The 15,456-nt window shown below is 40.2% G+C and overlaps 2 protein-coding genes across 6 annotated transcripts in view; one reads left to right on the top strand and one right to left on the bottom strand.

Annotated features, from left to right (window-relative positions):
• LOC102932368 (beta-1,3-galactosyl-O-glycosyl-glycoprotein beta-1,6-N-acetylglucosaminyltransferase 7) overlaps nt 1-15,456 on the top strand; it is a 42,017-nt gene that overhangs the window by 14,559 nt on the left and 12,002 nt on the right. The window contains exon 2 of one of the 3 annotated variants that reach the window (XM_043526631.1): nt 11,717-11,813. The exons of the other annotated variants lie outside the window; for them this stretch is intronic. The gene's annotated coding sequence lies outside the window, so the exon portion shown is untranslated. The remainder of the gene's footprint in view (nt 1-11,716; nt 11,814-15,456) is intronic. 3 annotated transcript variants of the gene reach the window in all.
• Nucleotides 1-15,456, bottom strand: part of RTF2 (replication termination factor 2) — a 53,901-nt gene that overhangs the window by 8,900 nt on the left and 29,545 nt on the right. For 2 of the 3 annotated variants that reach the window (XR_006285312.1, XM_037915279.1), the window contains exon 6: nt 339-452. The exons of the other annotated variant lie outside the window; for it this stretch is intronic. Coding sequence is in view for 1 of the 2 variants with exons in the window: in XM_037915279.1 (XP_037771207.1) it covers nt 339-452 (114 nt within the window). In the remaining variant the exon portion in view is untranslated. The remainder of the gene's footprint in view (nt 1-338; nt 453-15,456) is intronic. 3 annotated transcript variants of the gene reach the window in all.

The following is a 15,456-nucleotide window of genomic DNA, read 5'->3' on the forward strand; positions in this document are numbered from 1 at the left end:
GCAGAAAATCAAAATGTTTTGCACCTAAAATGCATTGTCTTGCTGCAGGAGAATGCTGTAGAGAAACAACTAATACTTTTAAAAAAAATTGTTCTGGATAAAACTGAAGCATTCAGATCAGTGGGTCCAACGTGAACTAAAAAGAGACTTACCAGCAAGAAATAAAATCTGGATAGCTTAGAATGAATGTGGTTCATTCTGAGAATCAAGGAAGACTCTCTGTTTCTACAAATTGAACTTTCACCAATGAGATCTATTCATAAAAGATCTCATTTTACACACACACACACACACACACACACCTTCCTAGCATTTTTAAGTCTCTGTAAAATCATTACCTTTCCCACTTTACTCTTAAGCCTTCTCTCCTCCATTCTTTTCTTCAGCACTTCCACATCGTCTTTATTACCATTAAGTATAATCACATCAACATCTTGAAAGGGAACACCACACTGGAATAGAAAAAAATGAAACAAAACATAACTTTTCAAGATTGGAAACAGATGTTTATGCTCGATGGATCTTTGTTTTAAAAGTACAGTTTTTTTTAAACACACTTCAAAGAACTGCCACATCCTTATCTTTCCTTCCCTCTGCCTTTCCATTTTCATTTTCTCTCCCCATTTTTCTCAGTATATATTTCTCTATTTTTAGACACTGATCAGAAACTGTAGCAGAAATGGCATTATACTATGGTCTTGCACAGAAGTGCTCCCACTCATGAGGGTGACTAAGGAATGAAACTACAGTTAGCACTGGTAAAGCATCTGCATGGGAGCCCAGTGTGATTCCATTTTGCAGCAGCTAACTGTGCAGGTTGCCTCATACTTGTCAACTAGGAAAATGGAGGCATATCCATTAGTCCTCATGCTTGATGTTTGTTAAATACTGAAAGTTAAACATTTGCACATATATTAACCCCAATTTAATCTAGACCAGTAGCATGTATACATGTAAAGGTGACATGCAAAGGGTTGTGCACTAATTTTGCTTCTTTCTGAAGTATAAATGAGGGCTGAAAAGAATTTTTTTAATGTTTTCCCCTTAAGCGATGGTGAATTTTTCAGACCTCTGTTTGTTAGGTGTTTGAGTTAAACAAGAATAGTTTTGAACGGTGCAACCAAAAATTCCTCTTCTGTCAATTGTGCCAATATTCTCTCGGTACCTGTGTCAGAATCCTACTAGTTCTCCAGAGATTCGTAACATTTTCCACCAAAAAAAAATCTAGACAATAACTGAATTTCTAATAGGAAACCAAAACATCAAGCCCCCTTCATACCTCATAAAGAAAACAGAGCCTAAACATTTTTTTTTGTTTTTAAAGCACTTTGAAGGTCACCTTTAACCGACCTTTAAAAAGAGTGAACATGGGTTTTAGGGTTTTTACCACACAAAAAGTCCTTGAGTCTTTCTTGTAAATAATCACATTGTGAGAGAGAAAGCTAAAAATAAAAGTGAGCATTTTGTGTCTAATCAGTTCAGAAAGTTAGTTTAAATGAGTGCAGCCCTCTTATCTAGGCACACTTATATTGGTTTAAGAGTGCCTTGTATTGCTTTAGCTCAACTTAAACCTGCACGTCTATCTCCATTCAGCACCAAGCCAAAACCGTGACTGGCTGACAGTATACAGATCGTTTGGAGGGGCAGCTCACTATTGTATCTAATTAAGAATACACACACACAAAACACATCTTGAAGTGAATTTTGTTTGTGTTTTGATAGGTTAAAACTTTGCTGTAGCATAAACAGATTACTTAATTAGCTTTTGGCACAAAAAGGGAGACAAGACATTTCCTAAGTTAAAAGGCAGTGCTCTAATGAAGAAAGGGTTGTGGTGGGAGTCCACTCTCCAATTTCCAAGAAATGTAAATGATTAATTGATTAGGTGGACAATCTTATTTTCAGATATGGTTAAGGATGTGTCTAGGATTACATGTAATTACCAAAAAATCTTTTCATTTTTTTAACATCAGCATTAATATATTTTGGAAAGTTAAGGAAATTAAATTTTCCTTTTTAAGGTGCCTGATGCATAGATTGAATTAAATCATCTACTACAACAGGGGTTAATTTTCTTGCCCCTCCAGCAGACTTAAAACGAAGGGGCAAGAAATTGCAAGCAGCAGAACTGGCGATTGCACATGTGCAGATAATATACACTAAGTAGACCCAAACCAGCAGTAAGCACTATTGTGGTTGATTCATATCGCCTTACTGTGACACTGTCAGTACTGGTGTCACAGTAACCACCATTAACAGTTGGCGCTCCCTCTCACAGCTCCCTCCAAAAAGTCATTTGCTTCTGGATTCTGACCTTGCTGTCCAAAGAGTGTTTTCTTCACTTGGTGTGTACATGCAATTTACATAGAAATTAGTTCTTAATCTGGATTAATAAAGCCTTCAGCACAAGGGATAGTAATTGAAAAAACAACAGCAAGAGAGCCATAGTGGAAGGAATGTGATGCTATTGTACTAACTAGTAATTTATCTTAACAGGACAATGAGATGATTTTAATGAATGTTTTATCACCCCTAAATTTCCATCATCTACCATAATTACAATTGCTTTTCCTGTAATAGAAACTAAACTAGAAAACAAAGTTGGCAATATTCCTTTGTTCCATTACATCAATATGGGTAATTCTTATCTTACTTTTCCCCTCTTTTTTTCAATTGCTAAATCAAAAGGAGAAAATCTCTTTCAAAGTAGATGATTGGAAGTATTTTCTAAATACAAGAGACCATAAAACATAGCTATTAAACTATAGCCACCATGATTTCTAGTCAGTCAAAGGAAAAATTTCAGTATTTTGGTCTATTGCAGAAACAACCATCCCACAAGTACATCCTTTCAAAGGGATAATAATAAGGGATGATCTTAATGGTGAACCATGCACTTAAGATACAAATAACTACATTTACAAGAAATTAATGTATCAATCTGCATAGCAAATTCTAAAAATATTCCAAGTGTATTAGAACATTCTGAATTTTTACAAAACCCTATTCCATGCAAAAAGGTACAGAAACTGCATAGTTACACCACTATTTCTCTCTTCCCAGTAGTAATCTTACCTGGATTTTTTTTTTTTAATTAAATGGTACCATTGTACATTTTCTGTCCCAGTTGTATATTTTTCTAACAGGTCCAGATTCTAATTTTCTTGCATAATCCATTAAAGAGGAAATCAACTTCATTTTTTTCTACAAATGCAACTAACATAACAAAAGCACACTGGCATTTTTCGGCTGACTTGTTGCCTGTGAATGTATTTAACTAATATTTCAAACTATGCCAGTTCTGCTCTGAAATTTGTCTCTCTCAACGGGGCAATATTTTAAAGTGAATACTTCTGTGTATTGATAAGAAACAAGGATAAAGATATCACCCTTTCAGAGGTTTATTCCAGAGAGACTGATGGGCAATTTGCTTTCCACAATGGCATAGCTATCAAACTGCAATTTTTTTGAAAGGCGGTTGTGTGGATAAAAGATGATAATGAAGGTAGTGGGACTTGTACAAGATATTAGAGTTGATATAATTTCTATTTTCCTCCTCTTGTCTCTCAACTACTGCACTCCTGTTCTACTCTATCCAATACATGTAAGACTAAGCACTTATACATTGCTTTACAACCCAAATGCCCTGTATGTACATTGACTAATCTCCATGAGGTACAAAGTTTTCTTCCATGCATTTTTCAACTTAATTCATAGAAAGAACAGTTACTTACCCTACAATAACAGTGGATCTTTGAAATGTGGAAGTAGCCTTGCGCAAGTTTGGAATCTTTTCTGAGTAACAGTGTGTCAGAGCCTTGCATGCATCCTGTGCTCCCATGCAAGGACATAAATGGCTGAGCAACCACGATCTTCCCTCAGTTCCCTCACAATCTGAAGCCTGTGACTGCTGAGAACCATGAAAAGCAGGGACAGAAGATATAGTCATTCAGACTAGATCCCATGACCCAACATCTCAAAGAATCACAACCGACTGTAGGGTCAGTAACTGGTTCTCAAGTATGTGTCAGTGTGGTCCAATTTTGGAGGGTTCTTGTCTTCCAGAGTCTCCTCAGATGAGCTGTCTTCTCCTGAACCATAAATACTACTAAAGATCCTGGATATATGTAAAATTGTTAAAAACCTTTAGATGGTGCTTGGTGGTAGTGCTTTTCTACTAACTTTGAGGGGGAGGGAAAACAAAACTGGAGTGTGCTACAACCCCTTTAGCCGGGTCTATTATGTCCTGATTGATTGGAAGGGCAATTATTGATGGTCCTGAGGATGTCAAACAGCTTATGCATGTTCTCTTGGATCACCATTGTCTTGATGTCCAAGGTTTCAGTTATCCTCATGAGCAAGTTCTGGAAGGCCTTAAAATCATTTCAAGCCAGTGTCGGGACTGATCTGACTGTCTCATCAGGAGAAGATAAAAATGCCTTTGGTAGGGAGGGCAAATGAAGTGTCTCCAGAACCACCTGTGCCTAAAACAAGGCGTTTCCTCTAGCTCAGGTGTGAGGAGCTTGGTATGGCCAGTGAACCTGTGGATGCAAGGGACTTTGTCTTCTTCCTTGAAACCTGAGATGGACATATCGGAAGGTGGGCCCCCCGTAAAGCCAATATGACTGAAGTGGCAAGTTATAAGAGTACTGGTCAGATTGCAGTTGACTAGTCCATTGTCAGTCTTGCATTGGTGCATGGCATGGGATGTCTGGAACTCCCTAGAGGGCCCTTTTCTGATTGATGCGAGCAGGTTCCCTTCTTGATAGAGGGGAGAAGGTATAACTTGGAGATGACAAGGAGAAGTATGTCCATGAACAGCAGTGCCATTGGATGCAGGGCTGCTGCCTGCTCAGATGCAGATGTGAAAGGTAATGAGTCTCTCTAAGTTCTCGTTCTCTCTCTCTCTCTCTCTACTAGGAAAGGTCTGCTGACTGATGCCACTGTCTGTACTGGTGCTGGTCTTGATTGGTACCAGTGTCACTATTTCCTCCACTTTCTTTTCAGTCAGTACCTTGTTCCCTGGGCTCAACGTTGATGAATATTTTGAGCTTTCCTTGCAAGATGATTCCACTGCATGCTTAGAGCTGTGCTTATGCTCAGTGCAGATCTGCTGCTCAGCACTTCTTGAAGTAGACGGCATATATTCCAGGTCTCTAGAGTAAGTGCTGATGCACTCGGCACGAACGCTGACAATGCCGAGGGTTATGGTGCTCTGTTCAGTTTCTGAGATCCTGGCACTGGTACCAGTGGCTCGGGTGCCCTTTTAGAGGATTTCTTCTCCCCACTGGAACTGGGGTATACTGTCTGGTTACTGGGGAATTTGCCATGGATAGTCTCCTCAACTCTGACTTGGTAGATCTCTTCTCCAGGATCAAACATGACTTTCATGGATTGCTCAAGTAGATGTAATTTGAGCCCTCGTGTCTCTCAATTTTCAGATGTGGGACAAGAAGGAATGGCAGATTGTTGGGGATGTGTGCTTCCCCGAGGCACAATAGGCATCTGCCGGCTGTCAGTTAAGGGCATAAAAGCATCACACAATGGGCAAGTTTAAACACTGTCGGTTTAGAGTCTGCTATCAAGGTGTTTGGGGCAAAGAGCCTCACCTTGTGGTATGGGGGCATACAGATTTAATAATTTTATTAAGATGTTAAAATAAAAAGAAAACGGTACAGAGTTTAAGCGTTATCTGTTTCTGGTTATCAGGCAATAAGGTATATATTATCTATTATGTTATCAACATATTATCAAGGGGTGCAAAGTTCAGTTTAGGATCGGTTGGAGCAAGGAATACATAATCTGCAATATCCCCGATTGGGGGTAAAAGGTTAACGGGTCAAAAGTACAGACATTGAGATATGGGGGTATGTTCAGGTGTGGAGGATAATGAGTGGATACGATGATGAGGATGGATTTACCCTCATTTGGTGAGATTTAATGTTCAGTGAGTTTATGGTTCCAGTTCATATGGTCCAATGGAAAAAGTCTCTCAGTCCCTTTCTCATAGTTACTACTATTCTGAAAAGATTCTGGGCTCGTGTGCATGAGGCATATGTGAATCTACATTGAGATCCACAAGGACACTTACGCATGGCAAAAGACAACTTCAGAGGATAATACCAATGTTCACGTTTAAGTATTTTTTTTAAATTTTCACAGATTTTTAATTTTTTGAAATGTTCACAGTTGCAGGAAATATGGGGGGGTGGGTCAGACAAATTTAATAAGACACAGATTCAAAAAAGGAAAGCTTAATAAATGTTAAAATACAAACTGTCAACCTCACATGTCAAAATAAACCAAGTAAATATCATTAAACCAAACTCTAAAAAGTTATCAAGCAGCATTTCTTACTTTGCCTATCTGTAAATTTCTATCGACAAATATTTTTTCGATGGTTTGTGTGTGTATGGTGAAATCTATGTTTACTGACATTTACCAGTAAAAATCGAATCCTTCCAAGCCTACATATACTCTAAGAACAATGTTTCATTGTGCGTATTCACTATCACTATGCAGACGCTATTTTTTTTTTTTTTTACACAAACGGCAACTGTTAGTGGAATTTCCTTCTCTAATCTCTCACTATCAATTTCTGTCTTTGCATGTTCTGTAAGATGAAATGTTTTCAGCTGGCCAGGAAGATACTACCATGCCCATACTGCTTAATGCCAATTTTCTGCTTTTTTTCCCTTCCATTCAAATCTCTTAATTGTCTGTTATTTAATTTATTTATTTCCAGAGGGGATTAACTGTTTGTCTAATAGACATTCTCCCCTCTCCCCCCATCAGTTTATAAGAACATTTATGCAGTATTTTGACTGAAGTCTGTTTAATTTTTCTGTTGAGATGTAACCTCTCCCCTCCATAATTACAAAGGTGGGGGCCATATGGTTCAGAAAACTAATCCTAACACAGAAGGAAAAGAAACCTTGAAGGAAAAAGTAAGGCCTAGAAAGATATGTACCGAAAACCACTTTGACAGTAAGATAAATGTCTCACTACTTCTGCTGCTCCTACCTACTTCATATTTCAGCTGCTGGTGGATAAGATACTACAACACTACCAACTTGTTATATTCTTATACTCTTGGCCATTTGTGATCCGGGACACCAGAAAGCTTGGCAGTCAAGACAAATATGTCTTTCTACTAAGTGGGGAATACATGGAGGTTACTAAAAATCTTTCCCTTGAGTCAGTAAAAGTCCTGTAAAAAGACAATCAAGTCCAGTTGGAGGCTTATTAGGTAAAGAATCAAACACAGACACCCTTACACAAGGATGAACTGTTGTTTTTGGAAGTATTGCTCTCAGATGATCATACAAAATGACCCTATAATCCATTAAACCAGTGTTTCCCAAACTTGGGATGCTGCTTGTTCAGGGAAAGCCCCTGGCGGGCCAGGCCGGTTTGTTTACCTGCCGCATCCTTTCGGTCATGCCCAGGAAGAAAGATAGAATAATTTTCTGTTCATGGTTTACTGCAACCAATACATGCATCTCCATGACCCCAACCTTGTCACCGCAACATCTCCCAGTACCTTACTGCCATAGTACCTCATGGCATTAGAAGATCCTTTAAAAAGTTTTTCTCCCCTAATATTTTTCAAGTGTTTAAGTTACTGCTTGTGCCTTTAACTTTGCAATTATAACCACTAAATTTGCAGACAGGCACAATGTGAAAAATCTGAACAAGCAACCAGCTCCAGTTACGTTAGAGTGACCAAATTCTTCCAAGATATGGTAAAGTGAGGACAGTTTGAGAGATTGCACTTTTAAACAGCAGCACACTGCATGCAATGGAAAAACAGACTCCATCTTTCTCTACTGCTCCACCAGGAGCAGTTTGTTATTTGTAGTTTTGAACAAAAACATTGCATAGGTTTTTAAATTGGCCGTGTCATTGGACCTACAGCCTCACAAAGTTTTTTCTTCTGAATATTGCCCTCTGTGCTACAAAAGAATGATGTTTCATAACAAATCAGCTAAAATGTGAAAGTCTGGAATTAAAAAAATAAGGAAGTGGGATTCTACCAGTCCTTAAAGGAGGAGAATGAAGGCGAGACAAGATTATGATGATCAACAGATGGCTCAAGCAGTAGTGCTTTAAGGAGGACTTTGGGATATTTGACTACTGGGAGGCATTCATGGACAGAGGACTGTTCTCATGGGATGGCACAACTGATTAAAAGAGCTCTAAACTAGAAACTCAGGGGGAAATGGTTGGGAGATGCTCATGTAATCTCCATGCCAGATTTTAACATTGAAAGGGAGGAACATCAAGTAAGAGAGGATACCGCAATGGAGAACGGAAGAGCAGTGGGTAGGAAAATGTACATTAAGAGGAAAGATAGCTTCATTGGTATGAGCACTAACAGTCAGGTAGGTGATACTGGCAATAGAATGACTACACCCAACCAGGTGAGGAAAATGGGCAAGGCCAAGCAGCAACAATTAAAATGTTTGTACACCAATGCAAGGACCCTGGGTAACAAAATGGAGGAACTAGAACTATTGGTGCAGGAAGTGAAACCAGATATAGGGATAACAGAAACATGATGGAATAGTACTCGTGACTGCAGTAGAGTTATTGAAGGGTATGTGCTGTTCAGGAAACACACAAAGGCAAAGGTGATGGTGCACTGTATATTAATGATGAGGCAGACTGTAAAGAAATTAGAAGTGATGGAATGGATAAGACAATCTATTTGAGCCAAAATCACTTTAGGGAAGAAAGCAACTAGAGGTTCCCTTGGGCTAGTGCTTTCTTAGTGCATTCCTTGAGTATACTACAAACGCCCGGGATCTAATTTGGATACGGATAGGCACCTCTTTAATAATAATTTCATTAAAAACATTACTGGGAATTGTGTGGATTATGGGAGACTAAGTTCCCAGATATAGATTGGAGGACAAGTGCTACTAACAATAGTATGGCCCAGATTTTCCTGGATGTGATAGCTGACAGATTTCTTCACCAAATAGTTGCTGAATCAACAGGACGTGATGCCACTTTAGATTTGGTATTGGTGAGTACTGAGAGACCTCACAGAAGAACTGGTTGTAGGGGACAATCTTGGGTCAAGTGATCATGAGCTAATTAAGTTTAAACTAAATGGAAGGATAAACAAAAATAGATCTGCAACTAGGGTCCTTGATTTCAAAAGGCCTACCTTTAAAAAATTAAAGGAACACGTTAGAGAAGTGGACTGACTGAAGAACTCAAGGATCTGAATGTGAAGAAGGCTTGGAATTAGTTTCTGCAACTTTGACTTAAAGTATCTGAAGCCTGCATCCCAAGCAAGGGGAAGAAAATTGCAGGGAAGGGTTGCAGACCAACCTGGATGAGCAAGCATCCCAAACAGGTGAGTAAGAGAAAGCAGAAAGCCTACAAGGAATGAAAGCTGGGATGGATCAGCAAGGAAAACTCTCTCTTGGAGGTCAGAAAGTGTAGGGATAAAGTGAGAACTGCCAAAAGACAAGCAGAGTTGGACATTGCAAAGGGAATTAAAACCAGTAGCAAAAAGTTCTATAGCCATATAAATAAATATAAAACAAGCAAAGAAGAGATGGGGCCGCTAAGCATTGAGGATTGGGTACAGATTAAAGGTACTCTAGGCATGCTCCAACACCTAAACAAATACTTTGCCTCAGTTTTTAATAAGGCTAATGAAGAGTTTAGAGGGAGTGGTAGCATGACTAATGGGAACAAGGATATGGAGGCAGAAATTACCACATCTGAGGTGGAAGTCAAATTCAAACAGTTTAATGGGACTAAACCGGGGGACCCAGATAATCTCCATCCAAGACTATTAAAGGAACTGGCACATGAAATTGCAAACCCAATAACGAGGATTTTTAATGAATCTGTAAACTCGGGGGTCATACCCTATGACTGGAGAATTGCTAATATAGTTCCTATTTTTAAGAAATAGAAAAAAGTAATCTGGGAAACTATAGACCTATTAGTTTGACCTCAATTGTGTGCAAGGTCTTGGAACAAATTTTGAAAGAGAAAGTAGTTAACCACATAGAGGTGAATGGTAATTGGGATAAAATACAACATGGTTTTACAAAAGGTAGATCATGCCAGGCCAACCTGATCACATTCTTTGAAAAGATAACTGTTTTTTTAGACAAGAGAAATACAGTAGATCTGCCTGGAATTCACTACGGCATTTGATACAGTTCCACATGGGAAATTATTAAATTGGAGAAGGTGGGGATTAATCTGAGCATTGAAAGGTGGATAAGGAACGGATTAAAGGGGAGACTACAACAGGACATACAGAAAGGTGAATTGTCAAGCTGGAAAGAGGTTGTTTGTGGAGTTCCTCAGGGATCAGTCTTGGGACTAATCTTATTTAACGTTTTTATTACTGACCTTGGCAGAAAAAATGTGTGTGTGTTAATAAAATTTGCGGATGACATAAGGTTGGGAGGTACTGCCAAAACGGAGGAGGACCAGAATATCGTACAAGATGATCTGGACGATCTTGTAAACTGTAATAATAGAAATGGGATTAAATGCAGTGCAAGGTCATGCGTTTAGGGACCAACAACAAGAATTTTTGCTATAAGTGGGGCATATATCGGTTGGAAGTGACAAAGGAAGAGAAAGTCCTGGGTGTGTTGGTTGATCACAGGATGATTATGAACCACCAGTGTGATATGGCTATAAAAACGGCTAATGCAGTCCTGGGATGCATCAGGCAAGGTATTTCCAGTAGAGATAGGGAAGTGTTAGAACCATTATACAAAACACCAGTGAGAACTCACCTAGGATAGTGTGCAATTCAGGTTTCCCATGTTTAAGAAAGATAAATTCAAACTGGAACTGATGTAGAGAAGGACTACTACTAGGATAATCTGAGGAGTGGAAAACCTACCTTATTAGAGGAGACTCAAAGAGCATGGCTTGTTTAGCCTAGCCAAAAGAAGGCCGAGGGGAGATATGATTGCTCTCTATAAATACATCAGAGGGATAAATACCAGGAAGGGAGAGGAGTTACTAAAGTTAAGCACCAATGTGGACACAAGAACAAACAAAGACTGAACTTGATAAGTTTATGGAGCGGATGGTATGAGGAGACTGCCTATAATGGCATATAGCTGAGCTGTGACTGCTAGTAGCAAGTATCTCCAACGGCTGGTAATGGGACACTAGATGGGGAGGGCTCTTAGTTACTTCAGAGAATTCTTTCCCAGTTTCTGGCTGGTGGGTCTTGCCCACATGCTCAGGGTCCAACTGATCGCTATATTTGGGGTCTGAAGGAATTTTCCTCTGGGTCACACTGGCAGAGACCCTTAGGGTTTTTCTCCTTCCTCTGCAGCATGAGGCTTGGGTTGCAGATTTAAATGGTGAATTCTCTGTAACTTGAAGTCTTTAAATCATAATTTGAGGATTTCAGTAACGCAGCCAAAAGTTAGGAGTCTATTACAGGAGTGGGTGGGTGAGGTTCTGTGGCTTGCAATGTGGGGGTCAGATTAGATGATCATGATGATCCCTTCTGATTTTGAAGTTTCTGAGTTTCTTTGATTGCGCAAAACGTCTATTGACAATAAGGTTTCCTGTTAAAGGTATTGTCTCAGAACAATAGAAGGCATGCCTTTATATAATCTATCTAGATGATGAAACAGAAACTGCCTACAACACTACTGAACACGTTTACCTGCTGACTTTGCCTCTCTTTTCTCGTGAAAACATCTTGCAGAGAAGACGAATCAGAGAAAAACTGAAGGAAATTCTCATGGATAAAAACACAGCCAAATCAATTCTGATTGTATGATTCAAGCTGTAACTGCTGAAAGGTAGGACACTGAATACAAGCAGGAAATAGGCACGAGAATGAGCAACGTTATAGTTCAGTTGTTCACAATTTGTGTTCCTTTTCTGTAAGTACTCTAATTATAAAATGTGTCTAAATTTCTTTAGTCAAACTATATATTTGTGAAGTTACCTGATCTAAGATGGTTACATTAAACAATTATTTCAACTGTGGGAGCAATAGGCATCCAAAAGCCTTCAGAATCTGACTTTACAGATATGTAGACAGACAGACACACACACACACTTTACTACAAAAATGGTAATTTCAGATTCTGAAGGTCTAATACCTATACAATTCAAATAATTGTTCAATAGGTACAGAAGATACAACTAGCTACACACACACTCTGATTTCAGTAGGTAGCCAGAACTTAAAGTATAAAAAGAAGAATAGCTTTTAGAATAAATGAAAATCTTTTAAAATTAGAATTGAGCTGATTGCATTGATATGAAAAAAATTACATAAGAAAAAAGCCTTTTTTAGTACCAATATTTTTAACAAGTTTTCATTATACTAAAAATCTTCTCTTCCTGCCACATAACAGAATCAGGGTTTGTACCTCAACTACGTAGACTATATGCTTTTTTAGGTAGGAATCTCCTTCTTGTTCTGTGTTTGTACAGTGGCTAGCACAGCAGAGTCCTGGTCTAAGACTGGGGCTCTAAGAGCTATGGTAATAATAATAGGTACAAATGTACCTTTTGTACCTATTAATAATTTTAGCTTTATACAATATCTTGACTTTAGCAAAGCTTTTAATACAGTCTCCCACAGTTTTCTTGCCAGCAAGTTAAAAGAGTATGGATTGGATGAATGGACTAAAAGGTGGATAGAAAGCTGGCGAGATTGTCGGGCTCAACGGGCAGTGATCAATGGCTTGATGTCTACTTGGCAGCCGGTATCAAGTGGAGTGCCCCAGGGGTTGGTCTTGGGGCCGGTTTTGTTCAACATCTTTACCAATGATCTGGATGATGGGATGGATTGCACCCTCAGCAAGTTCGCAGATGACACTACCCTGGCGGGAGAGGCAGATATGCTGGAGGGTAGGGATAAGGTCCAGAGTGACCTCGACAAATTGGAGGATTGGGCCAAAATAAATCTGATGATGTTCAACAAGGATAAATGCAGAGTCCTGCACTTAGGAAGGAAGACTCCTATGCCCTGCTACAGGCTGGGGACCGACCGGCTGAGCAGCAGTTCCGCAGAATAGGACCTGGGGATTACAGTGGATGAGAAGCTGGATATCAGTCAGCAGTGTGCCCTTGTTGCCAAGAAGACCAACGGCATATTGGGCTGTATTAGTAGAAGCACTGCCAGCAGAGCGAGGGAAGCGATCATTCCCCTCTATTCGGCACTGGTGAGGCCACAACTGGAGTATTGCGTCCAGTTTTGGTGCCCCCACAACAGACAGGATGTGGACAAATTGGAGAGAGTCCGGCAGAGGGCAATGAAAATGATTAGGGAGCTGGGGCACATGACTTACAAGGAGAGGCTGAGGGAACTCCTCAGGGTTATTTAGTCTGCAGAAAAGAAGAACGAGGGGGGATTTGATAGGAGCCTTCAACTACCTGAAGGGGGGTTCCAAAGAGGATGGAGCTAGGCTGTTCTCAATGGTGGCAGATGACAGAACAAGAAGCAATGGTCTCAAGTTGCAGTGGGGGAGGTCTAGGTTGAATATTAGGAAACACTATTTCACTAGGAGGGTGGTGAAGCACTGGAATGGATTACTTAGGGAGGTAGTGGAATCTCCATCCTTAGAGTTTTTTAAGGCCTGGCTTGACAAAGCCCTGTCTGGGATGATTTAGTTGGTGTTGGTCCTGCTTTGGGCAGGGGATTGGACTAGATGACTTCCTGAGGTCTCTTCCAACATTTATATTCTATGATTCTATGAATTCCTTCCCCCAACTTTTTAAGGAGTCAAGAGGAGAGGCACAGTAGTCAATCCTTGCCCACAGACCCTCATGATGTATTTTGTGTTTGTGTGTGGGGGAGAACGAGGGAGAGGAGCAAGAAAACAGCAATTGGGGAGGAGCAGAGGCTTCAGATTTGTCAGAGGCTGATGCAAAAGAGATCCTCAAGAATAGTCTGCGGACAACACCCTTGTAAGAATCCCAGCATCTTCCTCTTCATGGCAGCTGGGAAAAAGTAGGTTGTGTTTCTCACTAGGATATTGTTCTTGGATCTGCCTGGTGGGTCCCCATTTCCTCACATTTTTTATTGGCCCCTTTGGCCAGTAAGCTGCTAGCTGATAAGTGCCTGATAAATTTTTCAAGTTCTGCAGTAACCCAAAGTCATGCAGGAGCAGATAGTCACTTTTCCGTACAGGCCCTCAGATGGGTGAAGTGGCCTCCAAATTAATTCTAAGTATAAGCTCTTTGCTGAAAGCTGAAAATATATTTGGATAAGATTAACTTCTTACTGCTGAACAAACTTCTAGGGAGAAACATTTTCTTTGGAGTGGTCTTCTTCACTAGTCAATCCTATGACTAAACAGATCACCCAACAGTGACAACCAGTGAAACACTCCCTCCAAGAATACTGTGCTGACCCAGTCTGCCTGAATGTCGTCTGTATTGTGAGAAAGACAACATGTGTCGTTCTTGCAAAGGAGCCCCCCAGCTCTGCACAGGGTGCACGGCCTTCAATTCTAGGTCAATACAAAACAGTACTTCAAAGACCAGGAGCCTCGGCAAGACTGATTGCCAGAGTGTCTCTCAAGGAGGCTGACATCTGTCATTTATATCATGTACAGGACTAAATACGCCACAAAAGTCTTAACACATAATTCTTCCAAACTGTTCATCAAGGAGGTTGTTCAGCAAAATTAACTGGGTGGCAAAATGATTAAATTTGGGGGGGGGGGCAACAACAAGAGAAACAGTAAAAACAAAGGTTTCAGAGTAACAGCCGTGTTAGTCTGTATTCGCAAAAAGAAAGAAAAAAGAAATGGCCCACCTTGATTATCATGCACATTGTAGGGAGAGTGGTCACTTTAGATGAGCTATTACCAGCAGGAGAGTGAGTTTGTGTGTGTATGGGGGTGGGGGGGTGAGAAAACCTGGATTTGTGCTGGAAATGGCCCACCTTGATTATCGTGCACATTGTAGGGAGAGTGGTCACTTTGGATAAGTTATTACTAGCATTAGAGTGAGTTTGTGTGTGTGTGGGTTTTTTTTTGGGGGGGGGAGGGTGAGAAAACCTGGATTTGTACTGGAAATGGCCCACCTTGATTTTCATACACATTGTAAAGAGAGTGGTCACTTTGGATGGGCTATTACCAGCAGGAGAGTGAGTTTGGGGGGGGGCGGGGGGGCGGAGGGTGAGAAAACCTGGATTTGTGCTGGAAATGGCCCAACTTGATTATCATACACATTGTAAGGAGAGTGATCACTTTAGATAAGCTATTACCAGCAGGAGAGTGGGGTGGTAGGAGGTATTGTTTCATGGTCTCTGTGTATATAATGTCTTCTGCAGTTTCCACAGTATGCATCCAATGAAGTGAGCTGTAGCTCACGAAAGCTTATGCTCAAATAAATTGGTTAGTCTCTAAGGTGCCACAAGTTCTCCTTTTCTTTCTGTATACAGAGCTTCCTTTGAAGTCAGCAACTTTCATTTTTGGAGTG

This window comes from Chelonia mydas, chromosome 13 (genome assembly GCF_015237465.2).
Source record: "Chelonia mydas isolate rCheMyd1 chromosome 13, rCheMyd1.pri.v2, whole genome shotgun sequence".
NCBI lineage: Eukaryota > Metazoa > Chordata > Testudines > Cheloniidae > Chelonia > Chelonia mydas.